The following is a 27,246-nucleotide window of genomic DNA, read 5'->3' on the forward strand; positions in this document are numbered from 1 at the left end:
TCATGATGAGAACAAAAGAAATATTAATCATGATTCCATAGATGCTAATGTTGGAGCGAAGAATCACCATATTCCAAAAATCGATATGAGGAAGTTTGATGGCAAGGATCCCGCCACATGGATATTACAGATGGAGCAAATCTTCGATCTCAATAATGTGCAAAACGCACAAAAGGTACGTATGGCAACTGTATATTTGGAACCAAATCAGTTTGTATGGTATCAATGGCTTTGTTCTCGTAAAAAATTTATCACTTGGGCAATTTTTACGGAAGAATTGATAGCACATTATGAGGATACAAAAAGCAACACTTTTTTTAGCCAATTGATAAGTCTCAAACAAAAGGGTTCAATAATGGAGCACATTGAGGAGTTCCAAAAATTGAACATAAGGGTAAAAGATATTCCAGAGGAGCATAGGATTGATGTGTTCATAGGGTCTTTAAAGGATAATATCCAACATGATGTTCGCCTTTGGGAACCTGATTCATTAGAGAAGGCATTCAGGTTAGCAAGAAAAATGGAAAGCAAAATTATGGCAACTAGGAAGCATACCACTCACAACTATAAAGACGGAAGTGTTGTTGCCCCTAGTCTTCCACAACTTACAAGGTTGACACCACAACAATTGGAAGAAAAAAGAGCAAAAGGGCTTTGTTACAGTTGTGATAGCAAATACACAGAAGGTCATAAGTGTGCTGAGAAGAAATTATTCTACATAGATTGTGAAGAGGAAGAAGAAAAGGAGCAAGAAAGGTTAAAAGAAGAGGATATACTCCAGGAACAAAGCCTAGATGAAGAACAAATAAATCCGACCATATCTTGTAATGCATTGGCGGGAATTACCACTCCTCAAACCATCAAGATAGAAGGACAAATCAAGAAGAAAAAGGTAATAGTGTTGATTGATTCAGGAAGCACCCACAATTTTATTCATTGTAGGGTAGCAAAAGAATTGAATTGCTTCCTATATCCAGCACCAGAGTGTCAAGTGATGATTGCAAATGGAGGAACAATAAATTGCTCTGGAAAGTGCCATAATATCAAGCTATCCATGGGGGAATATGTATTGACTAGCCCAATGCTTTCCATTCCAATGGGAGGTGCCGATGTTGTACTAGAAGTCCAATGGCTACAATCCTTGGGTACAATAGCTTTTAATTTTCAAGAACTTTTCATCAAATTTTCTACGGAAGGAAAGGAAGTTGAATTAAGGGGTATTGCAGGGAAACCAGGAAAGATAATCAGCTCTAATGGCATGAATAAGCTTCTAAAAAAGGAACAAAGAGGTGTAATTGCACAATTATGTTCGCTAGATGTTTCCACATTGGAATCATCTATTTCTCCAGATCTCCAAAAAGTCTTAGACAATCATTCCAAGGTATTTGAGACTCCCAAAGGTCTCCCACCTATGCGTGATCATGATCATGCTATTCATCTGATTCCAGGAAGTGTTCCTCCAAACATCAGGCCGTACAGATATCCCTATGTGAAAAAAAGTGAAATTAAACGTATGGTTGCAGAAATGCTAGAGGCTGGTATAATTCAACCGAGTCAAAGTTCTTTCTCAGCTCCAGTAGTATTGGTGCACAAGAAGGATGGATCATGGCGCATGTGTCCAGATTATAGGGAGCTCAACAAGCTCACTATTAAAGATAAGTTCCCCATTCCTGTCATTGATGAATTACTGGATGAATTGCATGGATCAATTTACTTCACCAAGTTGGATCTTCGTTCGAGATATCATCAAATCAGAATGAAGATTGAAGACATTCCGAAAGCAGCATTTAGAACTCATGAGGGTCATTATGAATTTTTGGTCATGCCTTTTGGCCTTACCAATGCACCTTCAACATTTCAAGGTTTGATGAATTCAATTTTCAAACCATTCCTTAGAAAATTTGTGTTAGTATTTTTTGATGATATACTAATCTACAACAAGTCTTGGAAGGATCATGTTGAACATGTTGACAGGGTGCTACAACTATTGGAGGAGAAACAATTATATGCAAAAAGATCCAAATGTTTCTTTGGAGTCTAGGAGGTGGAATATTTGGGTCATATTGTATCTCATGAAGGAGTTAAGGTAGACCCTAGTAAGATTAAAGCCATTAAGGAATGGAAAATCCCCACATCCATAAAGCATCTGCGAGGATTTCTTGGGTTGACAGGGTATTATCGCAAGTTTGTTAAGAATTATGGGAGAATAGCAGCACCTCTAACAACATTATTGAAGAAAGATTCATTTTCATGGACTCCGGAAGCAACAAAGGCCTTTGAACATCTTAAAGAGGCAATGTGCCAAGCACCGGTCTTAGCTACACCGGACTTCAAAAAAACCTTTATTGTGGAATGTGATGCTTCAGGAAATGGAATTGGTGCTGTTCTAATGCAAGATGAAAGACCCATTGCTTTTGAAAGTCGTCCAATCAAGGGAAAGCTTTTAAGCAAAGCTATTTATGAGAAGGCAATGTTGGCAACAATGTTGCACGAAGCGGGAGCGAAGCGGAAGCGCGGAGCGCGGAAGCGTCATTTTCCAAAAATCTAGGAAGCGAAGCGTCCGCGGAAGCGTCTGCTATATATATATATTTTTTTATATTTTTTTGCATTTATACTCAAAACAAACATCCCAAATACCAAATTAATTGTAGAAGACATGAAAACATGCATATTTTTGCATAAATCAAGATAGATATGGCATCCATGATTCCATTGTAGTTACTTACTAGTACAACAATCATCTATATTCTAGCTATTACAAACATACATCAAATTTTTAAGCATATTATAAAACATAAAACATTTAAGCATATTATAAAACATAAAACATAGAGCATATTATGATTTATCTAGCAAGTGAGCAACTGTCAACATTTGTCATGTCCAAAATTCAAATAATAATGTTTACAAAATATGTCACTTGGTCACCGCCAAGCCAAAAAGGTTCAAAATTCAAATTCACAAGTCTACAAGTCTAATGAGTAATCTATGACAAAAAGAAGTAGATTGTGAATATATCTACTAATCTCTCCTCCTTCCACCACGAATAGAACGTGATGGCGGGCCTCCACGTGGTGGCAATGAAGAAGATGGTCCCTGTGTAAGTCGTGGCACTGGAACTGATGAAGAAGAACCCCCTGCTGTTGGTGTTGAACCATGGAACCTAGGAACCAAGGGACCAGATGGGGGTGGGGGTGGTGGCATATCAACACGGTCATCATCATCCTAGAATCGCTCAAAAAATTCATGCAAAAAAAAAAAAACACTAGTTAACAAAAAAATTAAAAACATGAATTAGAGAAATGCTTTATAATGGAAAATTGGAAAATTCATACCACAATGGACATACCTGGATAAGAGCATCCTCTAATTGCTCTAGTCGCAACACTCCATCCTCCAAATTGGGCTCCTTTGGATTCTTGTCCCAAGTCAACAAGTCTTTATTAGACTTTGCATCTTCACAGTAATGGGACAACAATCGCAAGTTGTAATGAACATAAACCAAGCTCTCTGCCCGGTCTAAATTCAACCTGTTCCTTTTAACACTGTGGATGAAAGAATAAGAGCTCCAACACCTCTCTGCAGAAGAAGTGTTTACCACCTGTGATAGCACCCGCAATGCCAAACTCTGTAGAAGTGGAGTAGCCCCTCCATGCATGTTCCACCACTCAAGAGCAGAAAAATGCTCTCGATCTTGAATTGCATGCATGCTCCCAAATGGACCAGTGTTGAGCGTATAGTTGCTCACCTGTCTCCGTACCAATGCAGCCTCCTCATTATCAGGGATTAATCTACTCAATGCAGCCATATATTTTTCGTGAACCTCTCTATCTTGGTGTGGTTTTTTTCTGCTTCCCCCCCCAGGTGCTGGTGTTGAAAGCCATGATGGATGATAGTATTTAGGTGTCAAAACATATGCTAATGCATGCAATGGAATATTTAGCATTTCCCATCAGTTTTGCACCTCTACACGAATATAATTGTACAAGGTGGTATCTCTAGGCTCAACAATGTCTTTAATCTGCCCCAACATGCTATCCATTTGCTCATACACCTCCCCAATTACTGGTCGATCTGAATCTGCAAACTTGATCATGTAATAAATTGGTTTGGTGAATTGCAAAACATATTTAACCTGTGACCAAAAGTAACTGTCAAGAACAGTGTCCTTGACTACATTAGCACCATCTGTGTCAGTGTTAATTTCATCCCATGTTTCAGCACACACCAGATTAGTTAAAGCTTGTCTCACCCTCACTAGCCGCCTAAAGGTGAGGTAATAACTAGCAAATCTTGTCTTTGCAATTTTAAGCAATTGCAACTTGGAGTAAGTGCCATAGAAGTAGTTTACCCTTGTATGCCCTGTGATGAATTTAATGAGCTGCTTCCCTTTCCTGTAAACCTCAGCAATCCACCCACAATCTTTGTGTTTCACAATATCATGCATCAAAAGGTTCAATGTGTGAACCAGGCACCCAGACCAAAAGATGTGTGGATGAGTACGCTCAATAATTTTTCCTGCTGCCTTACAATTTGCTGCATTATCTGTGATCACTTGAACCACATTATTCGGACCAACATCTTTGATTGATTTCAATAGGAGATCTGCAATGTTTTGTGCAGTTGCACTGATGGAGGAGGAGTCATGACATGCAATAAATACTGCACCACTAGAAGAAACACCAAGAACATTTATCAAATGTTGGTTTCTAATATTTGTCCACCCATCTGATACAATGGATACCCCAGAATCCACCCACTCATGTGTAAAACGTGTCAAAGCTCTTTGAACCTTAGCTTTTTCTCTTTCTAATAACACTGTTCTAGCTTTCTCATAGTTGGGGGCCTTGTATCCTTTTGGGGCTTCATTGATGGCCTTTACCATGTCATGCCAATAGGGAGAGCGAAGCACATTGAATGGTACACCGCAAACACAAAGAAAACGGACTATCTTTCCATCCACATCATCCCTCCCAGCAACATTAAGGAAATCCCCTATTGTTTTTCTACCTCCAGAGGTTGCAGAAGTACCATGAGGAGATGGGCAACTACCAAATTTAGAGGTTGCACTTGATTCAGAATGAGTTTTTTGTTTCTTGTTTTTTCGTTGTGCAACCATCTCTATTTGGATGTATTTTCTTCTTTCTTCAGTTGAAATGTTTGGGCAAATTTGTACCCCCACAGAACCCTTTTTTTCATCACTGTCCAGCACCCCACAAAGATGCCTCCTCAGACGGGTATATGAACCCGTATATGGTTTTCCTCCATGACAACCATGAGGGCACACAAATTTGTAAGATCCACCACCCTTTCCCCCATCAAGTTTGGTCACATAGTTCCACAAGGGTGTTGATGTACCTTTCCCATCTTGTGCTTCAGTGTCCCCTTCAAGTTCATCCCCTTCCTCTTCAAACCCTTCCTCCTCATCATACATTGGGTCACTACTATTAGGACCAAGTTCATCCCCTTCCTCTTCCCCTCTATTCCTCACCCTTGCCATCATTAAAACCAAGAGTGGAATGATACATAGAAGCCAAAAGAACACCATCTTGGAATATGGATATAGGTGGTGGACAACCTGTAAATAAAGGAGCAAGTAGAAACAATGGGAAAGAGTAGGAGAGGGAGGAGAAAAATACAATTTTTTTTTCAAAAAAACAAGGGAGTTTGGGGTTTGAACTTACCTCTTTAGCTCTTGTAGATGAAGTCCTCCAAGCTCTTGCTCCAAGCTCCTCCTCCTTCTCCTAGCTCCTCCTTCTTCACTCCTCCAAGCTCTCCTCTCTTCTCCTCTCCTTTCCTCTCTTCTTTTCTCCTCTCCTCTCTTCTCTTCTCCAACTCTCATAAACTCAAAGTGAGAAAATGAGAAGAGAATGGGGGCTTTATTCTTTTCTAAACTCACCCTAAACTCACCCTAACCTCACCCTAACCCACCCCCTCAATGCAAACTCAAGTTAACTTTTAAAAAAAATTAAAAAAAATTCAAGTTACATTGCTGCCCGCGCGGAAATTTCCGGAAGCGCGGATCCGGAGCTCGTGAAGCGTGCGCTTCCGGGCCCGAAGCGTGGCGCTTCCGGAGGCCCGAAGCGCCCTCCGAAGCGCGGATCCGGGGCAACGCAACCCATATTCCAGGAATCGTTTCAAAAAACCGGAATCGCGCTTCATGAATTTTGGAATCGCGCTTCGCCTGGAGGTTCCGGAACGCTTCCGTACGGGACGCGATTCCGGCCTAGGATCCGGGGGGGGGGGCGATTCCTGCAATGTTGGTTGGCAATACTCCATGCACTTAAGAAATGGCGACCCTATCTAATGGGAAGACACTTCAAGGTAAAAACGGATCATGATAGCCTTAAATACTTTTTAGAACAAAGGTTATCCTCTGAAGAGCAACAAAAGTGGGTCACAAAGATGTTGGGTTATGACTTTAAAATCATCTACAAAAAAGGGAAGCAAAATGTGGTGGCAGATGCACTCTCAAGAAAGGATGAGGATGTGGAAGCATTGTTGTGTGCCATTTCTATTATCCAACCAGATTGGATAAACGAAGCAAGGGAGGAATGGAAGAATGATGAAGAAGTGTGGGCACTTATTCGAAAGCTACAACAAGATTCCAGCACTTCTGATACATTTAGCTGGCAAAATGATTCGTTATGGTACAAAGATCGCTTATACCTCTGTAAGAATTCCCAGCTAAAACAAAAGATTCTTATGGAATTGCACACTTCTCCCTTAGGAGGGCACTCAAGATTTTTAAAAACTTACCACAGGGTTAAGAAGGAATTTTTTTGGGATGGCCTTAAATCAGATATTCAAAAGTTTGTGGTGGAATGTTTGGTTTGCCAACAAAATAAAGTTGAAAGAATTGAGACACCGGGTCTATTACAACCTTTATCCATTCCAAGCCAACGTTGGGAGGAGGTTTCAATGGATTTTATCACAAGTTTACCCAAGTCTGAGGGAAAGAGTGTCATCATGGTGGTAGTTGACAGACTTACCAAGTATGCACACTTTTGTGCATTACCACACCCATTTAAAGCCAGTACAGTTTCTACTGCATTTATGGAAACAGTTCAAAAGCTACATGGAAACCCAAAGATTATTGTAAGTGACAGAGATCCCATTTTCACTGGAAATTTTTGGACAAAATTATTTTCTTGTCTTGGTACTCAGTTAGCTCATAGCTCATCTTATCATCCTCAATCTGATGGGCAAACTGAGATAGTAAACAAATGTTTGGAAGGATATCTTCGTTGCTTTGTATCTGATAAACAAACACAATGGGTCAAATGGTTGCCTCTGGCTCAATGGTGGTATAACACTTCCTTCCATACAGCAACAAAAATGACCCCATTTATGGCACTTTATGGGTATCAACCACCATCCATCACATCATATTTAAGAGAAAATTCTAAGGTTCAGGCAGTGGAACATCACATCGAACATCAACAACAAGTCCTCCAACTCTTAAAGGATAACCTTGTGTTGGCACAAAATATAATGAAACAACAGGCAGATCAACATCGCAGTGAAAGAAGTTTTCATGTAGGTGGTTGGGTATTCCTACGACTACAACCATATAAGGAAATGTCTCTAAAGCAAGCTAAGAAGGATAATAAATTATCACCAAAGTATTATGGTCCGTACAAGGTGTTGCAAAAGATTGGTACTATGGCATACAAATTGGAGCTTCCTCCAGCTTCTCGATTGCACCCAGTTTTCCATGTTTCATATTTAAAGAAGGTTATAGGCGACAAGCTCCCAATTCAAACAATATTGCCAGAACTTGACGAGGAAGGAAAAATTATATTGGAACCGGAAGCAGTCACAGAAACAAGAACTCGACAGCTACGAAATCGATCAATTTTAGAGTATCTTATCAAGTGGAAGAACTTATCCGCTGAAGATTCCACATGGGAGGATGAGAATTTTATGCAGAAGTATCCAGAACTACTCAAGTGTTGAGGACAACACTTTTTTGAAGGAGGGGCATGTTGGGTTCCTATAATACTAGTGATTACCCCATTACTATTGTAGTTATACCCCTTATTATATTGTTGTGCCCCTATTACCCCCATATTGTTATTTCTGTGCCCCATAGAATCCCTCTATTGTTATTTTTGTGGCTTTATATTATTATTGTTAGGTCGGCTGGATTATATTGTGACTCCTTAGACTCCTATATATAGAAAGGAGGTTTTGTCATTTGAATCATCCAAGAATTGTTCATTTATGTAATGTAAAGAAGGTTGCCCCTTCGAAGAGGCTGAATTCTAAGGCGTTGATCTATCTTTTCTATCTTTTCTTGAGCTGGTTTCATAACAGACTCTTTGAGTAGAAACCTTGAGAAATGCAGACAAGATAGAACTATTGCAGGACTTTCAATCTCTCTGGAAGTAAAAAGCATAAACCACTCTCTATTCGCAGACGACACCTTGGTCATGGGAGGGGCCTCTTGCATAATGATAAGAAGAACCAAAAAAGTACTTAATAGTTTTATGGAAACCTCTGGAGGACTAGTAGATAATTAGAAATGTAGAATTTTCGGTTGGAACACCCTTACTCGTATTCTCCAAAAAATCTCAGAAATATTGGAAATTCCTTTTCAAGAAAAATGGAGCCATTTTCAATATCTTGGCCTCCCTATTGCAAAAGAAAATCTGAAGACCGAGATATGGAACAAGTACATTCAAAAAATTAAACAAAAAGTGCAGAATTGGGGTACTAACTGGCTCAACATGGCTGGAAGGGTGGTATTAATTAAGGCATTACTCACAGCTCTCCAAATTTATCAGTATGTAGCAATACTAGCTCCGGCAAGTATACATAAACAAATTGAGCTAGTAATCAGAGAGCTCCTATGGCAAGGATGTAAAGTAGAAACAAAGAAGCACAACCTTGTGAAATGGGATGAAGTAACTTTGCCTTATGAAAAAGATGGGTTGGCAATAAGACTTCCTGGGATAATGAACTTGGCACTTGGAGCAAAAATAACATGGATATTTATCACTGGAGAGAGCAGCTGGTGGAAGCAAGTTCTGGAAGCAAAATACATGAACCACAATACAATTCACTTATTGGGAAAGGGTTATCCAAATAGGCCCTGCACCCAGGTCTGGAATCTGATTAAAAAAAAGGAATCAATACTCTGGATGACATCTCTCTTTGGAGAGGTGGAGAATGGGGGGATTGGAGGATTCTCAACCTCCCTCTAGGCGTTGTCCCTCAGTGGAAGTCCCTAATCTCTCATCTTAAGGGGGTTGCTCCTCTAAGTCTGGACACAAAAGATACCCTTCTATGGGACTCTAATGGAGGGGATTTCTCAGTCAAATCTGGATATGCTACCTTACATCAGCATGGAAATCAAGATTGGGAATACTGGAGGGTGGCATGGAAAATTGAAACCCTGCCAAAATTCAAAGTGTTCATGTGGACACTTCTTAAAGGAAAAATTCTGACCGCTGATAATCTTAAAAAGAAAGGTTATGAAGGCCCATCATGCTGCACAATGTGCCAGGGGAGTGAAGAAAATATCCAACATCTCTTTGTGGGGTGCCCTTTTTCTCGTGTCTGCTGGCAAGGGCTAGTTAGTCCCTTGGAGGTTAGTATTATGCAATCGTAGCCTTTACATGAGCTTTTATTAACCTGGGGAAAAAAGTATCCATATACTTTCAAAAATAAAGAAACAGTTAAAAGATATTGGCTGAGCTTGCCCTCATTTATGTGTTGGAAAATATGGTTAGCAAGAAATCAAAGGATCTTTAAAGATCGCACTCCAAACACTAGAACAATTGTGGCTAAAACTTGGAGCATGTCAATTGAACTCATCAACTCCAAAGGAGCTAAAGCAATAGATGTCAAACACATGCAACAAGAGGAAAGAGTCTAGGCCAAATTCACGATGAGCAAGCAACAAAAAATAAACATCAACAAATCTCCTAACAACATTCAGAACTGGAAGATCAGAATTAAAAAAGAGGAATTGAAAACATGGACAAAAAACTTAAATAGGCCCTGCTTACTGTTTGATGTTTCTTCTAAGTCCAATGCAGGCAAGGCTGGAGCGGGAGGTAATCTTTTCAACCTTGTTGACCCTGCCGCCTACACCTACCTACAAGTTAGTGAGAAAAGCCTTCAACCCCACAAGGTGTGGTTGGTGGCAGGGAACTCAGAGAAGGGGCTGTCACACTAATCCTGACTCTCTCTGTTTGAGCTATCTCCTAGGTTAACTAAGGGGGGTGGTCCCTAATGAAAAGTTAAGTTAAAAGATGTGAGTTTCTAGGAAAGTGTTATAGTGAAAATGGATTACTTTTAAGGATTTATGAGCAAATATGAAGTGAGAAACTTGAAATAACAATGCCAATCATTGATATGATTAAAAAGCCATAAAACCAGTGCCTTATAAGGAATTTTCTCAACAATTTAAAGATATATTTGCTCAAAGTAAAATGCAATGCTCTCAAAAGAGAAAACAAAGTAACGCTGAAATGTAAATAAGAATTATTAGCACAAGATATGTAAGATAAAAAATACTTTTGAGATAATCAACTTTATAAATCAAAACATGTGAAACATATCTTGCCGAAACCCAAAAATTAGTAATTAACTTGGAAATGTAAAAGAAAGGAAGTGCTAAACCAAAACATCAATGTGCAATTGGACTTGAAACATAAAAAGAAAACACTTGTTTGAAATGATTACAATACTTGTTTTTGGAATAGACTTTGCATATGAAAACTCAAACCATCAAGAGACATGTAAAGTAAATGTAATGGAAAGTGTTCTTGGTTAATTTTATTAATTAGCTTTACAACAAGATTACAATTTAACTCTTCAATCCTTAGACCTCACCCTCACCCAATGATATGAATCTCACAGTGAGGAGTCAATAGAGGAGTAGAGGATCTCTAGGATGTCTACTTCAACCAACTTATGTTGGAGGTAAAATTTTAATGAGTCTTGGGGCCTTCCTACACTAAAATGCCTAGATGAGATGCAAATTGTATTAATTCCCCAAATTAAAATAATGATACATGCAAATGCTTCAAAGAGATTGATTTGCAATGCTTGAAAATGAAATTGTGTTCAACATAAGCAATGACAATAAATTGCTCCAATATTCAAGATAACAATGTAGCATAAAATTGAAGCATGTATTCAAGTGCTCATGAAACAATTTACCAAGGTAAATGGAAACGAATCAGAGTTTGTTAAGCATATAAAATGCTTGCATGTAAAGGATGAATTGCCCGAAGTAAAGTGTAAGCTTGTGGCTCCAAGCAACAATAAGAAAGAAAATGCAAAGCTCAAATGAAATTGCAACAAACTTTAACTTAATGAAATGTGATAGTGAGGCTGTGTAAATTCCCAATTAAAGCATGCATGTAAGTGAATGAAGTATGAAAGCTTAAACCATACAAATGTCAATCCACCCAAGAGAAGCCTTCCCCTAAATGGGGAGATAGGATACCATCAGAGAAATCCCAAGCTCCCACAAGCAAGTTAGATCTTTTATTAATATTACAATGAGAAGAGGGCCCTTCAGAGTTCTCAACTATATTTCAAGGAAAGTCCTCACAATAATTGCTTGAAACTTGGACACTAGACCTCCTTTCTTGAGAAAGTAGTGACAAGATCTCACAAAACTTATGCAAGGGAAACAAGGTGTGAGTTTCCTCCAAATGCCCAGGCTTAAAGAGGAAAATGGGCAGCCCTCTAGTGAACTCGACTTGGCCAAAATAAGCCTCAAAAGGGCTTACTACTTCTTTGGAAATCGAACCCCCAACACTTGCCAAAGGTCCTGCAAACACTTGTTAGATGTTGCAGGAAGTTGCTCTTCAAAATCTGCCACACAAGAGTTAGCAAACAATCCAAACAATGGCTGCAAAATAAGTTGAGTATTAATGGAAAAATCAGCAAGACAAAATGTATATGTACAATTATAATTTACAAAAGGCTAAGCTAAAGAGTGAGACTAAACTCTCGTCTTTGCTTAGCCATCTTCAAGCTCTTAGATAGAAAATGAAAGAAATGAAGTACAATGTTTTTATTAAAAGAGATTTAAATTTAGAAATTCTCGGCTTGTGTACAAGCTATGTGTCGAAATCCCTGCAAAACCACTTTGTAGGATAAGATTGTGAAGGTCCAAAGAACAAATGAGAGCTCCTTTAAGAATGTATCAAGAGTGGGTTGGTCTCTCCAAAGACTTCCCCTCACGCTTGATTTTGTAATCTCAACAAGATGTTCCCTCAATGCTCAACAATTCATCACACTCGAAAAGGAGGAACACCTCATGAATGAAACCCCAAAGTCTTTATTGATATTTCTGAAAGTGTAAAAGGCAGCAGTGCTTCCGCAAACACAATAGCTAGTAACGATCTTATACAATGTGAGCGCCAATGGCTCTATTATATAGAAAGTTGGGAGCAAATCCCAATGAAGAATAACAATGACAAGTGGCATTGGGTGACAATCCGAAAGAGAAATTCGAATTTGTTGAATGGAGCTCCAATGTCAAGTGTAAAAATCGAATTCTGGCAAGTGGACATCATTTTCTTCTTCCCTTATGTGCCAAATTCGAATTTTATGGTGGAATGACAAGTGTATATGGGTGGTAATCCATGTGGGGACAATTTCCCACAAAAATCTCCACCAAATATTCTCCCAAATCCTCCCAAATGTGCATTAACTTCACAAATTCGAATTTCCAAGCAGCTTTTTCATTTAATGCTAGAAATTCGATTTTATTTGAGCACATGTTCTTTCCTTGATTTTAGGAGTCCACATCACCTTGGGACTTCACTTTAACTCCCCCATAATTTTCCACCTCATTTCCACAACATTTAGCATGTGTGGATATTTATTTTTCTCGATTTATTTAATTTCTAGGTTAATTAATTGTCAGATTTTCCACTAAACTTAGGAAAAGTGGGTTTTGAAGGTCCAAAACACATTATTAACCCTTCAAAGCATGTTACAATAGAAATTTGAGGGTGAGAGGTGTAATTTTGATTACTCATACCCCATACAACTTCTCTAGACTACACTTATTACAATTTAAATACAATTTTATTTGCGATTTTTGACATTCGGGAAATCCAAAAGATAAAAAAATCACTACCTAGACCTAACCAAATTCCGCGATTTTTTTTTGTGTGATCTAGTACTGTAATAAATATCGACTCTAGACACTAAGATGTGTCAGGGGCTCAATCTTCAAACTGTCACCCCGGCTTTGGGGTAAAACGTGAGTGAAAAACCTAGAAAATTATCTGTCTCTGAAAAAGAAGGGATAATTAAACAGATAAAAAACACTCCAAGGTGTACTCGTTTGCTGATCGAGTCCCAACATCCTAGGCATGTTACAGACTCAAAACTCATCATTACTAGTATCACTTATTACAATTCCCCGTAGGGTGTGGAATCTGTGTACAAGAAAGATGACTAGAAGATAGAAGTAGAGTTAAAAAACTCTGTTGACTAACGATATCTGATGGTACAAGTGTCCTCTAGATCATCCTTGGGCATGGAGTCTTCATATAATCATCAGGTGCCACTCCAGTGGTCAACATTTGGCTCCATATGGGGATGCATGCCAGATACAAAGTGATAGTGTGCAAGAACCTAGAATATGCATCAATCGACAAAAGACATATATCAGTAGTATCCATTCAAAATATCATCAAATGAAATAAAGTACAGAAATGAAGAAAGGGAAATTTATTCTAAGAGCATAAATGACAATTTATTCATGAAATAAAACTACTTGAACAAAAATGACACGAGATGAGGTTAGAAATATAATACAAAAAGATGCCCCTTGGCATCAGATGTCTTCTTCGATGAAATCCATCTTGAGAACCTGCTTACTCATAGGCAAGTTCATAGGTTCTTTCTTTGATGTGCCTTGCCCAATTCTGACTATCTTGGGACTATGACTTGCCCCAATATTAACATGTTTGTGGCCATCAGATATACCAAACCTCTTCCTTTTCCTTTTCCGACTATTGATGCGTTGAGGCTTGATCCTGCTCAAAATTGGTGGTTCATTTTTTATATCTTTTTTCTCTTTTCGCTTTTTTCTTTTCTTCTTGGTTAGTTGCGATGGTGATGATGATGCATTTATTGCCAATCCTACTACTTTGTCTTGAAAATGCTCTGATGGAAGATTTGAAGTACCCAAGCTTTTTGAGCTATGCCTAATCTCTTCGTTTTGAATCTGTTCTGTTAAGGGGGGAAGGAAATTTGTCAACACTGCATCACTCCCTGTCTGGCATGATCTATAGATAATCTCATTGTTGGGCTTCCTTGGATCTTCAACATGATATCTTTTCTCTAACTCTCGATCAAGTCTGACAAAGGTATTATCAGGCATGGGGATGGTGGCATATGATAAGTCCATTTGAAGGCTGCCACCTAGATCTGATGCCCATTTTCTTGATAGGAGCATTCCCCATGAATCTGGAACATCTATCACAACAATATCCATAGTCATTATTCTATCTGTGTATGTAGCGAGGAAAACCTGTAAATCTTTAATTATGGCAAACACTTCAATTCTTTTAGAATCCATTGAACATATGTTGTGATAGGGCCTAGAAACCCTTAAATTCAGTTGCTCCATAACTTTCTTGGTCATAAAATTTGATGAAGCCCCTGAATCAAGCATGTACTTGTGTAAAAGAAGATCATTCACTATCAAAGAAACATAAAATGGTAGATGATCTTCATTCCCCACATAACAATGCATACTTTTCAATACAATTTCCTCATCTTTCGGTTCGTCACTAGGCTTTTCTTCCCTTTGAGTAACTTCAATGGCACTTAGTAACTTGGCCCTTTGAGATGGTATCTTTAAAAGTTCTATCACTGGAATAGAAACCTCTGCATGATTCAACCAATTGCCTAAGTCAAAATTCAATTCCAAAAGTAGGAGGAGAAAAATTTATGTGATTATTTTGGTCTTGGATATCCTTCTGTGATAAGTCATCCCTTTGTGTTTTGCCATAGCAAGAATCTGTCAAGATGTAGGTTTTTCCTCAAAAATCTTAGTGACCTCGTCAAAATTTGCAATCATATTGTAAACCCCAAGATTATAAGGCACATGGTCAATCTCTTGATTTCTCTCAATGGTGTATATCCGATCCTCCATGGAGAACATATTTATTTGACCAGTTGTCCCTACATGTTCATCTCCTAACATGCCACTTTCCATGATTCTCTTCACATATGGGCATGTGGCTTCTTCATGGAACTAATTACATGGCCTACAAAAAGGGGGAATCTGATCTACCATGTTCGTGGATTCCAATGGATTTGGAGGCCTATGCTCCTGTTGAGGGCCTTTATTCTTTTTCCATCTATCATTTGGCCTAGGTTGGAATCTTTGCACTTGTGATCTCTCCATGGACACCAGCCTATTTTGCATGGCTTGCATTTCTTTAATGTGATTTGCTTCCATGCTCTTGATGAGTTGAGTTAATTCTTTAATAGGATCATGTGTAGTCTCTTCCTTGGCCTTGCCTTTGGAATCATTTGATTTTGATGGCCCTCTATTGAAACTAGGAATTTCAGATTTTCCTGATTGCTTTCTAGCCCTTTCTATCTTCAAGGCTTCAGATTGAGCTACACTTAGATTCGTAGGCTCCTTCCTCCTCAACTCATAGGCAGTGTCAACCCCAAAAGCATCTAGATATGAGCATAAAAGAAATTCATCAGGAGGTTTAACAGTAGCAGGCATGCTTTTTACTAATTCATTGAATCTCTTGTTAAACTCCTCCATGGTCTCATTCTCGTTTTTTCTTCATGTTGCTAATGGCGTTGATCAAATGCCTATTTTCCTTCTTCTCTCCAAACTTATCTAAAAATGCAGTCAGAATGGCTTGTAAAGAATTATATGAGTTAGCAGGTTGCTCAATGAGCCAATCAAGAGCATCCTCTTCTAAAGATAAAACAAAAAGTCTCATCTTCACATCCTCATAATTAGCAGTGTTACACCATTTAAAGATACAAACATTAAAGTTTTTCACATGTGATGTAGCACTAATGGCATTGCTACCTTGAGAGGAAGGCAACTTTTCAATAGTGTTGTCAGGGATATTGTGAGGATAGCCATTTATGTTAGTGAAGTCACAAGAAGCAAAAAGATCATTCATGATGCTAGGCTCTACTTGTTCTTGAAAAAGCAAAGAAATATCAGAAATAGCCTCTTGCCCAAGACTAGCAAGAGCTCTACTACGAGAAAGTCTATTCAACCTCTCTCTAAAAACCCTTTCAGGATCAGGAGAGGGGCTAACTAGACCACTTGAATTTCTCCTAGTGGAGACTCTTGCAAAATTTGGATTAAGTGGAGTTGCCACTTGAGCAAGAATCTAAATCTAAAGTTCAAAATGCTAAAACCAAAAGGCTAGTCGATTTTTCCCAAAAGCTTGTCCCAAGCAACGATGCCAAAGATGTTGACCCTGCCGCCGGCACCTACCTACAAGTCGGTGAGAAAAGCCTTCAACCCCACAAGATGTGGTTGGTGGCAGGGAACTCAAAGAAGGGGCTGTCACACTAATCCTGACTCTCTCCATTTGAGCTATCTCCTAGATTAGCTAAGGGGGGTGGTCCCTAATGAAAAGTTAAGTTAAAATATATGAGTTTCTAGGAGAGTGTTATAGTGAAAATGGATTACTTTTAAGGATTTATGAGCAAATATGAAGTGAGAAACTTGAAATAACAATGCCAATCATTAATATGATTAAAAAACCATAAAACCAATGCCTTATAAGGAATTTGCTCAACAATTTAAAGATATATTTTCTCAAAGTAAAATGCAATGCTCTCAAAAGAGAAAACAAAGTAACCCTGAAATGTAAATAAGAATTATTAGCACAAGATATGTAAGATACAATATGCTTTTGAGATAATCAACTTTATAAATCAAAACATGTGAAACATATCTTGCCGAAACCCAAAAATTAGTAATTAACTTGGAAATGTAAAAGAAAGGAAATGCTAAACCAAAACATTAATATGCAATTGGACTTGAAACATGAAAAGGAAACACTTGTTTGAAATGATTACAATACTTGTTTTTGGAATAAACTTTGCATATGAAAACTCAAACCATCAAGAGACAAGTAAAGTAAATGTAACGAGAAGTGTTCTTGGTTAATTTTATTAATTAGCTTTACAACAAGATTACAATTTAATTCTTCAATCCTCAGACCTCACCCTCGCCGAATGATATAAATCTCACTGTGAGGAGTCAATAGAGGAGTAGAGGATCCCTCAGATGTCTACTTCAACCAACTTATGTTGGAGGTAAAATTTTAATGAGGCTTGAGACCTTCCTACACTAAAATGCCTAGATGAGATGCAAATTGTGTTAATTCCTAAATTAAAATAATGATACATGCAAATGCTTCAAAGAGATTGATTTGCAATGCTTGAAAATGAAATTGTGTTCAACATAAGCAATGACAATAAATTGCTCCAATATTCAAGATAACAATGTAGCATAAAATTGAAGCATGTATTCAAGTGCTCATGAAACAATTTACCAAGGTAAATGGAAACGAATCAAAGTTTGTTAAGAATATAAAATGCTTGCATGTAAAGGATGAATTACCCAAAGTAAAGTGCAAGCTTGTAGCTCCAAGCAACAATGAGAAAGAAAATGCAAAACTCAAATGAAACTGTAACAAACTTTAACTTAATGAAATGTGATAGTGAGGTTGTGTTAATTCCCAATTAAAGTATGCATGTAAGTGAATGAAGTATGAAAGCTTAAACCATACAAATGTCAATCCACCCAAGAGAAGCCTTCCCCTAAATGGGGAGATAGGATACCATGGGAGAAATCCCAAGCTCCCACTAGCAAGTTAGATCTTTTATTAGTATTACAATGAGAAGTGGGCCCTTCAAAGTTCTCAACTATACTTCAAGGAGAGTTCTCACAATAATTGCTTCAAACTTGGACACTAGACCTCCTTTCTTGAGAAAGTAGTGACAAGATCTCACAAAACTTATGCAAGGGAAATAAGGTGTGAGTTTCCTCCAAATGCCCAGGCTTAAAGAGAAAAATGGGCAGCCCTCTAGTGAACTTGACTTGGCCAAAATAAGCCTCAAAAGGGCTCACGACATCTTTGGAAATCGAACCCCAACACTTGCCAAAGGTCCTGCAAACACTTGTTAGATGTTGCGGGAAGTTTCTCTTCAAAATCTACCACACAAGAGCTAGCAAACAATCCAAACAATGGCTGCAAAATAAGTTAAGTATTAATGGAAAAATCAGCAAGATAAAATGTATATGTACAATTATAATTTACAAAAGGCTAAGCTAAAGAGTGAGAGTAAACTCTCATCTTTGCTTAGCCATCTTCAAGCTCTTAGATAGCAAATGAAAGAAATGAAGTACAATGTTTTTTTTAAAAAGAGATTTAAATTTAGAAGTTCTCGGCTTGTGTACAAGCTATGTGCCGAAATCCTTGCAAAACCACTTTGTAAGATAAGGCTATGAGGGTTCAAAGAACAAATGAGAGCTCCTTTAAGAATGTATCAAGAGTGGGTTGGTCTCTCCAAAGACTTCCCCTCACGCTTGATTCTGTAATCCCAACAAGATGTTCCCTCAATGCTCAACAATTCATCACACTCGAAAAGGAGGAACACCTCATGAATGAAACCCCAAAGTCTTTATTGATATTTCTGAAAGTGTACAAGGCAACAACGCTTCCGCAAGCACAATAGCTAGTAACCATCTTATACATTGTAAGAGCCCATGACTTTATTATATAGAGAGTTGGGAGCAAATCCCAATGAAGAATGACAATGACAAATGGCATTGGGTGACAATCCCAAAGAGAGATTCGAATTTGTTGAATGGCGCTCCAATGGCAAGTGTAAAAATCGAATTCTGGCAAGTGGACATCATTTTCTTCTTCCCTTATGTGCCAAATTCGAATTTTATGGTGGAATGACAAGTGTATATGGGTGGTAACCCATGTGAGGACAATTTCCCACAAAAATCTCCACCAAATATTCTCCCAAATCCTCCCAAATGTGCATTAATTTCACAAATTCGAATTTCCAAGCAGTTTTTTCATTTAATGCTAGAAATTCGATTTTATTTGAGCACATGTTCTTTCCTTGATTTTAGGAGTCCACATCACCTTGGAACTTCACTTTAACTCCTCCATAATTTTCCATCTTACTTCCACAACATTTAGCATGTGTGGATATTTATTTTTCTCCATTTATTTAATTTTTGGCTTAATTAATTGTCAGATTTCCCACTAAACTTTAGGAAATGTGGGTTTTGAGGGTCCAAAACACATTATTAACCCTTCGAAGTGTGTCATAGTAAAAAGTTGAGGGTGAGAGGTGTAATTTTGATTACTCATACCCCATACAACTTCTCTAGACCACACTTATTACAATTTAAATACAATTTTATTTGCAATTTTTGACTTGCGGGAAATCTAAAAAAATTAAAAAATGAGTACTTAAACCTAACTAAATTCCACGGAATTTTTTGTGTGATCTAGTATGGTAATAAACATCGACTCTAGACACTAAGATGTGTCAGGGGCTCAATCTTCAAACCGAGACCCCGACATTGGGGTAAAATGTGAGTGAAAACCTAGAAAATTATCTGCCTTTGAAAAAGAAGAGATAATTAAATAGATAAAAAACACTCCAAGGTGTACTCGTTTGTTGATTGAGTCCCAACATCCTAGGCCTGTTACAGACTCAAAACTCATCATTATTAGTATCACTTGTTACAATTCCCCGTAGGGTGTGGAATTTGGGTACAAGAAAGATGATGAGAAGATAGAAGTAGAGTTAAAAAATTTTGTTGACTAACGATATCTGATGGTACAAGTGTTCTCTGGATCATCCTTGGGCATGGAGTCTTCATATAATCATCAGGTGCCACTCTAGTGGTCAACAGACCCAGGAAGGAGAAATCCCATCACATGTGAATGGGGATTAGGAGAACTAACCAACAATAGGGCAGAAGCATATGGCCTCCTCTTGGGAACGAAAATCTTAAGGCAACGAAGTATGAAGAATCCGGTTATAATGGGGGACTTTGCAATAATAATTCAATTGATGGTGGGAAAGTGGAAGCCTCAAGAACAAGGCTTTGAGTCAAATAACAAAAAGGGTGGAAAAAAATTGACCATATCCTTAGAGAAATTAAGTACCGCCAATATGCAGGCTAATCTTGCTGTCTACCATCCTATGGTAGAATCTAGAATTGATAATGATATTGCTCAGAAACCGATTCCATAGGATCTCATGCCTCCATGTGCAGAGAATATCACTCAAGACTAGGATATCAAGGGGGCAACAGTCACCTCAGCTCGAAAGGCAAGAATACAGAAGATTAGGAAAACCAAGGAAATATTCAAGAACAGACAGTACAACCAGACTACGGCTATCAAGCGAATAGAAGTTGCTCAAGCTTCCCGTGAAATGCTAAAGTTCTCTTTCCTGAATTGGCATGTTGCGCAACTTTATATACTCTCCCTCTGCTTGATTGATTTTATCTCTTCGCTGCTAGTTACCTATGTTGTCTTCGTGTCCACGAGCTATGTCATATTCGCCCTTCCTTTCTTTCCTCACTGTCTCAAAAGCTGTAATGAAATTTCTGGTTACTGTCGCTCCGCCCCTCTGGGGAATGAGCTTATCTACTCTGTTTTAGTCTCGCTTCTCCCCTTCGCGCAGCTCAGGTGGCTGATTTTCAGAACCATTTACCTTCGCGCAACTCTGGTGGCTTTAGCCTTTGCGCAACTTTGGAGGCTTAATTCCATATTCATTAGCCTTCGCGCAGCTTTGGGGGCATCTGCTTTCGTTGCTCTGCTTTCCTCTCCCTGGCAGTTGTTGGTCTTTGTAGGCCTGTCTAGTGGAAGTTTTCGTTTCTATTCTTTGTTTCTTATTTCCCCTTCTCTTCCCTGCTGGAGCAGTCACTTACATCCCTTAGGAAAAATGGAATGGAACCCTCTTGCAAATGTTCCAAAGTGCGAGAACTGCGCAGTCTGTAGAGCTAACAAATACATGATCGAATAGATCAGAGAAATAGTCAAAGACTACAAATTTGAAGCAAAATCTGAGAATTCCTTTCTAAAGAGACAACTGGAAGAGCAGAGGAAAGAAATGTCAGCTCTAAAACAAAAGTGTAAGCATATGGAGGATACGATCAACTATTTGAAGAGCTTACTTATTAATCAGACAGGAGAAAATTCTAACATTCAAAGTAGCAAGAACTGGCCTCAGTCCCATCAGGAACCCTCAGTCAACAAAAAATAGTTGTTATTTCTCCATTCCTCTCTTTTCTGCAAAGTTCTTCCGCTAATAGTTTTTTATGTTATGTAAGTGTAAATTGCTGTTGAATTAGTTTGTATGTATTTATAAGGATAGTGCAATTAGTAACCTCAGAATCAAAAGGGGAAGGGCTTGGAAGATAGGGAATGTTTTCCCTCTATTTTTCTTCCAGGACGCCTCACTCCATTTTGCCTTGATGTAATGGGAGCATGCCTCCCTCTTTTTCTTTTTTGGAATAGAAATCTAGTAACCGACTTTGTTAAAAAAAAATGTAAACCAATCAAAATCCTTTAAATTTAAAAAGAGGTAGATGTCCTAAATAATTTTAAATTGTTTAATTTGGGTATTCGTGAAATATTTTATTATTAATTTAGGTATCGATGAATGATTTTATTATTAATTTGGGTATTTGTGAAATATTTCGTTAATGTGATTTACCTACCTTACCCATATGAATTAGAATATTGAAAAAGTTATTAATGCAATGTAAATCTTGATATTAGTGAAAAATATAAATTAAAAATATGGGCACATTTGACATTAATAACCATGCTAAAAAAAACCCAAAAAAAAGTTAAATATAAAATATATATAGACAGTTAAATATAAAATATAAATTATAAAATTGTTAAATAGTTAAAAACCTATTCCAGAAAGGACAAATTACCAGATTTCGACCAAAAATTTAAAATAGTTAAAAAAATATTCCAAAAAGAACAAATTATCGGATTCCGGCCAAACATATAAAATATATAGTTAAATATAAAATAGTTAAAAAAAAGTAAAATAAATAATAATTAAATAGTTAAAAAAATGTATTCCAGAAAGGACAAATTATCAGATTTCAACCAAAAAATATATTTCGGTAAAAATTGTGGCTTCAGCAGACAATGTTGTTAAAAAGAACACCAAAAAAATAGTCAAATATAAATATATATACACAGTTAAATATAAAATATAAATATAGATAGTTAAATTTAAATATAAAATATACATAGAAAATTATTTTGATAAAAGTGTCATATATTGAGGGATTTCGATAAAAGTAAAAATTTAGAAATAATATATTAAAAAAATATATTAAATCTCGTGCTAATAAATATAATGAAACATAGATAAAAGTAAAAAAATATTAAAAAATTGTCTACATGACAATTTTTTATTAATGTCTTGGTTTTTCCGTAGGAGGCCACTTTTAAGATGAAATTTCCTCTAATGAGTGAGATTATAGTTGCCATTAATGAATGGAATTTTTCCCATGTTTGAACATTATTCTTTCTTCTAGGGCCTTTTCATGAAAATATTTGTCCTTTATTTAAGCTGTCTAATGCTTTGAATATGCATCTTCTTTTATCACTTTCATCTTTCTAGTTAAATTTCTAATGCAGGGCCATAACATTATACATGTCAATGTCAAGCATCATGTCGTGCTTCTCATTCATAGTTCAAACTTCAGAATTTGAAATCTGTGTCCCTTAACAGTTACAAGGAAGCTCAGCTAACTCATGCCAATGGTTGCAATTTTATCACATTTATCACAATCTTTGCACGAAGAATAACTTACTCAATGTAGAAAGCATTTCAAATACAAACATAGATAGCACAATGGTCAATGAACTGTTTGTTAGCACAGTTGCACTTCAAAGTACAACAGATGAGGAATATGTGAAACTCACATGATTGAGGAATTGCTGATAGTGGTATTTCATTTTAAATCTTATGATTCAGAATGAATAAATATGTTTCAATAGAGTCATGTCTGGTAGTATTATGTAATATATACTAAGACTTTCTGTTTTTCTGATGTTCTTCTTTTATCCTGTGAAGATGTGAAGGGATTGCCTATAATACATAGCTACGAGAATATCCAAGCATTGAATCGTAATGTTACCAAAAGTGAACGTGAGCATGACCTTGTGATTGCTGTAAGTTTTTTTATATTGATTTATTAGAGTGTTTGGATCTGCCAAATGAATGTTACATTTATTAGCAATTTCTATGTTTTGTAACTAATATCTGTGATAATTTCCAAGAAAAATTAAGCTTAATTACCTTTGAATCTTATTAAAACACTGCCTAATATAATTGAAGGTCATTGGTAAGGATCCCTGATATTTTAAGTTGTGTGTATGCCTAAGGTTTCATCCAAGACCTTTTTTCTGGAACTGAATGCTAATTTAGAACACTTAAATTTAGAGTACTTTATGTTGAAAAATCTAGGGCAGCTAGAGTAGGTGATTTCTCTTTCTTTGATAACTGCTTGTGATATATTTATAGTTTACTTGATTAACTTCTTCTTTCACTTGATTATTAATAGTGTTTTCTATCATCAAACAGCGGCCAACAATAAAATCAATTAGACAATAGGACACCAGATGTAGGCTATCAGCCAAGGCCAAAACCTCTCCTATTGAGAGGAAATCCCACAAGAATTCTTCTCTTCTTATAGAACTTCAATTGACATATTCTAAGACCTAAGATCTTTGACCAAGACCCCTCCAAGACCAAGTCAAACCTTTCCTCCTTGATTAGATCTCCTTTCAACAACTTCAACCTCAACTTCTTGCAATTCGACCTCCAACAAATTCTTCTGTAGCTTCTACCATCCAACAAATTCTTCTGCAATTTTGATCTCCCAGAAAATTCTTTGCAACTTCGTTCTCCAACAGTTTCTTCTGCGGAAACCCTAAGTGACACGTGTGAGAGGCTTTATCCTTCTTTTCTTCTTCGCTTGAGATGAGACCTTCTCTTTGTCAATTCAGCTTGCCAGATAGATTTCCTTTGACCCAAAACTCAACCTTCTTGGAGTGACTGCAATTCGGTTTTTGCTGCTGCAGAAAGATGCCCTAATCCACTTCGCACGTGTAAGAAAGATATCCCAGAAACAGTCCAAAAAATTCCACTTTCTTTTCTCCTTCTTGCCTTCTTCTTCTTCATACTCTTTTCTTTTTCTTGATCGAACTTGAGTGAAGTGAGTGAGTGATCCAAGCGAGGTTGAAGTCTCCCTTATATATAGGTCTCTCACTAGGTCGAGTTGCTCTTTTTAACCCGACTTGTCCTCTTAAGAAGGTCGACTTGATCTTTGCACCATAACAAGGCTTGGAGGGGCTTTTGACTCTATTTTGACTCAAATATTTTTTCTTTTACAATATGTAGCATGCCCAAATGGGTCTTCAATACATGACAATGACTCAATTGACTTGTCGACTAATTAACAATCCCTAGAGGCACTCAAAGGGTGCTTGACCTAAAAATAAATTTCCCTTGAGCATGAAACTCATGCCTCAAGAATTACAATAATAAATTTGTTTTCTCTTTACATCAAATACATAAAATCATGATTACATATGTCATTATGAAGACCGAACCTAGTTATATATTTCAACACTTCCTCTTAACTAGGGAGGTATTCATAATCCATACAAGGTGTTTGTACATTCTCAATCTGAAGAATTCTCATAAGAAGAGTCGGATTGGTAAGCCATCTCTTTGCATCATTCCAACCAACATTGTCACATAGAAAGGCCTTGACTAACAACTCTATCTCTCCATAAGATCATAGCACAATGTTGGCAAGACCAATAACTGACAGAGACCATCATCATTGTGTCTCAAGGCACATACCACACCCGTGTGTTCACAGGGTATGTCCTTCTATGTTAATTTTAGGTATGTTATATGCTTAGAGAAATTTATTTCAATTTTCACAGTTAGCTCAATATTTTTTCCAGATTAGCAATCACATTAGCGTTAAATTAAACTGTAGATAGAACATACACATAAATCGCAGAAGACAAGCCAAGACAAGAGGACACAAGATGTGGCGCTAGCTGGGGACAAACCCCAATGTGGGGAAACCCTTGATCAATTCTTCTTATATGTTTTTCAATAATTCAGCAGAGAGAGAGTGATAGTACGTTTACAACAGAAGTCAACACTTTGACTTATCTAGATAAGAGCATAGATCATCTCTAAGAAGATGATACATGAGATGAGTTGAAGACAAGCTGCTTCAACTGATTCTCAAAGGTGACTCCTTCACCTATCATTGTGTTGCATTTCGTCATCATGCTGCACCTCACCGTGCTGCACCATGCTTCATCCATCATCACTACGCTGCATCTCATCATGCTTCATTAATCATGACTGTACCCATTACTGCACTGCATTATGTGCCATCGCTGCACCATGTTGCCATACTGACCTATGTGCTGGCTGCATCTTGCTTGCTTGTTGTCCCTAGCATGCTTGTTTTCCTTTGCATGCTAGCTGTAACATTGCATGCTTGGTTGATTTGCTACTAAGTACCGTACAACTGTCCGAATGTTAGTTAGTTGTCCCTTGCATGCTGATCTCCTTCTGAGATAGATGCTCTGGCTGTTCCAGAAGTTTCGGCAATTTCGACTGTTCCCGACAGTTCTGGTAGTTCCAGCAATTTCGGCTATTCCCGGCAGTTCCGGCTTTTCCTGGAAATTTCGGCAGTTCCTGGCAGTTACGACTTCTGCCCTCTGCGTCAGCTTTCCCGACTGTTCTGGCAGTTCCTGGTAGTTCAGGCAGTTCCGACAGTGTCGACTTTTCCCGACAGTTTCGATAGTTCCCGACAGTTCCGGCTTTTGCCGGCAGTTCCAACTTTTCCTGGCAGTTCCGGATTTTCCCCGCAGTTCCAACGTTTCCCGGCAATTCCAGCAGTTCCAGCAATTCTGACTATTCCCGACTGTTCCGGCTTCTGCCCTCTGGATTAGGGCAACATTATCCCTTAAGATCTCTCCTCCTACTAAAACCCAAAGACAAGTAGAGAGGAAGAGATCCCAAGTGTGTTGAAAATGATGTGAAGGCCAACTCTATTTATACTAAAACGTTGAGCACAAGTGGGGTTTATTTGGTTGCTGGTCGACCTTGACGAATTGTCCTATAACACAAATAAATTCGTATCTCCATGAATACTTATTGGAATCGGATGATCTTTAGATCAATACTACACTTGTCGATGAGAGGGATCCAAGAAAAATATCAGCTTCCATTAATAAGATGACCCACATGGAGTTTGGCCCTAGTTGCCAATTTTAACACTCCCTCTCAACTAGGGAGAACTCCATCCGCTGATCCATATGTCCTACTGTACTATCTCTACTATCAGTGCCCTGCACTGCTCTACTCTGCTGAACTCCGCTTTGCTTTGCTCTGCTTTGCTAAACCATGAAGAAGAAGAATTGATTGAGAATGTCTCATACCATTCTCTATTGATGCAAAGTCAGTTTCATCTGAAGAGAGTGTGTCACATCACTCTTACTGGCCCGAAGTCAATTTTATTAATCCAAGATCAATATCACAAGAGAGTGTCTCAAACCACTCATACTGATCCCAGATCAATGGAGGTCATCCTAGCATAGGGAGTACGGTAGATACATCGATGCATCCATCGATAGTACTACTATTGTCCCTATCCCCATTTCCCTGATCATTGATCAGATGAGAGGTACTTCCCATGAGTCCCAGACTGCATGGGTAGGATGCTTCGACAGGAGAACTAATCATCCTGTCCACAAGAGAACGAATCATCCTGCCCCACAGTCGCCGCGGGAGAACTAATCATCACGGCCCATAGGAAAACTAATCATCCTGTTTCACAGTTGCCACAGGAGAACTAATCATCCCGGTCCACAGGAGAACTAATCATCTTGTTCCACAGTTTCCATGGGAGAACTAATCATCCCAGCCCACAAGAGAACTAATCATCCTGTTCCATAGTTGCCACGGGAGAACTAATCATCCCGGCTCACAGGAGAACTAATCATCTTGTTCCACAGTTGCCACGGGAGAACTAATCATCCCGACCCACAGGAGACCTAATCATCCTGTTTCATAATCGCCACAGGGTATCACAGCGGAAGGTTGAACCTATCATCCTGTACATAGCGCACGACCAGGGGAGGGTGAGTC

At 38.0% G+C, this 27,246-nt stretch overlaps 1 protein-coding gene across 2 annotated transcripts in view; it reads left to right on the forward strand.

Moving 5' to 3' along the window:
* The window catches only part of LOC149260326 (rsm22-cox11 tandem fusion protein 2, mitochondrial-like), a 500,616-nt gene that overhangs the window by 160,474 nt on the left and 312,896 nt on the right, over window positions 1-27,246 (forward strand). For both annotated transcript variants that reach the window (XM_089420308.1, XM_089420298.1), the window contains exon 6: window positions 23,134-23,231. In XM_089420308.1, coding sequence (XP_089276434.1) covers window positions 23,134-23,231 — 98 coding nt within the window. The remainder of the gene's footprint in view (window positions 1-23,133; window positions 23,232-27,246) is intronic.

This window comes from Pinus tabuliformis, chromosome 6 (genome assembly GCF_031772625.1).
Source record: "Pinus tabuliformis cultivar Carrire ecotype Pingquan chromosome 6, CPIR1, whole genome shotgun sequence".
Classification (NCBI taxonomy): domain Eukaryota; kingdom Viridiplantae; phylum Streptophyta; class Pinopsida; order Pinales; family Pinaceae; genus Pinus; species Pinus tabuliformis.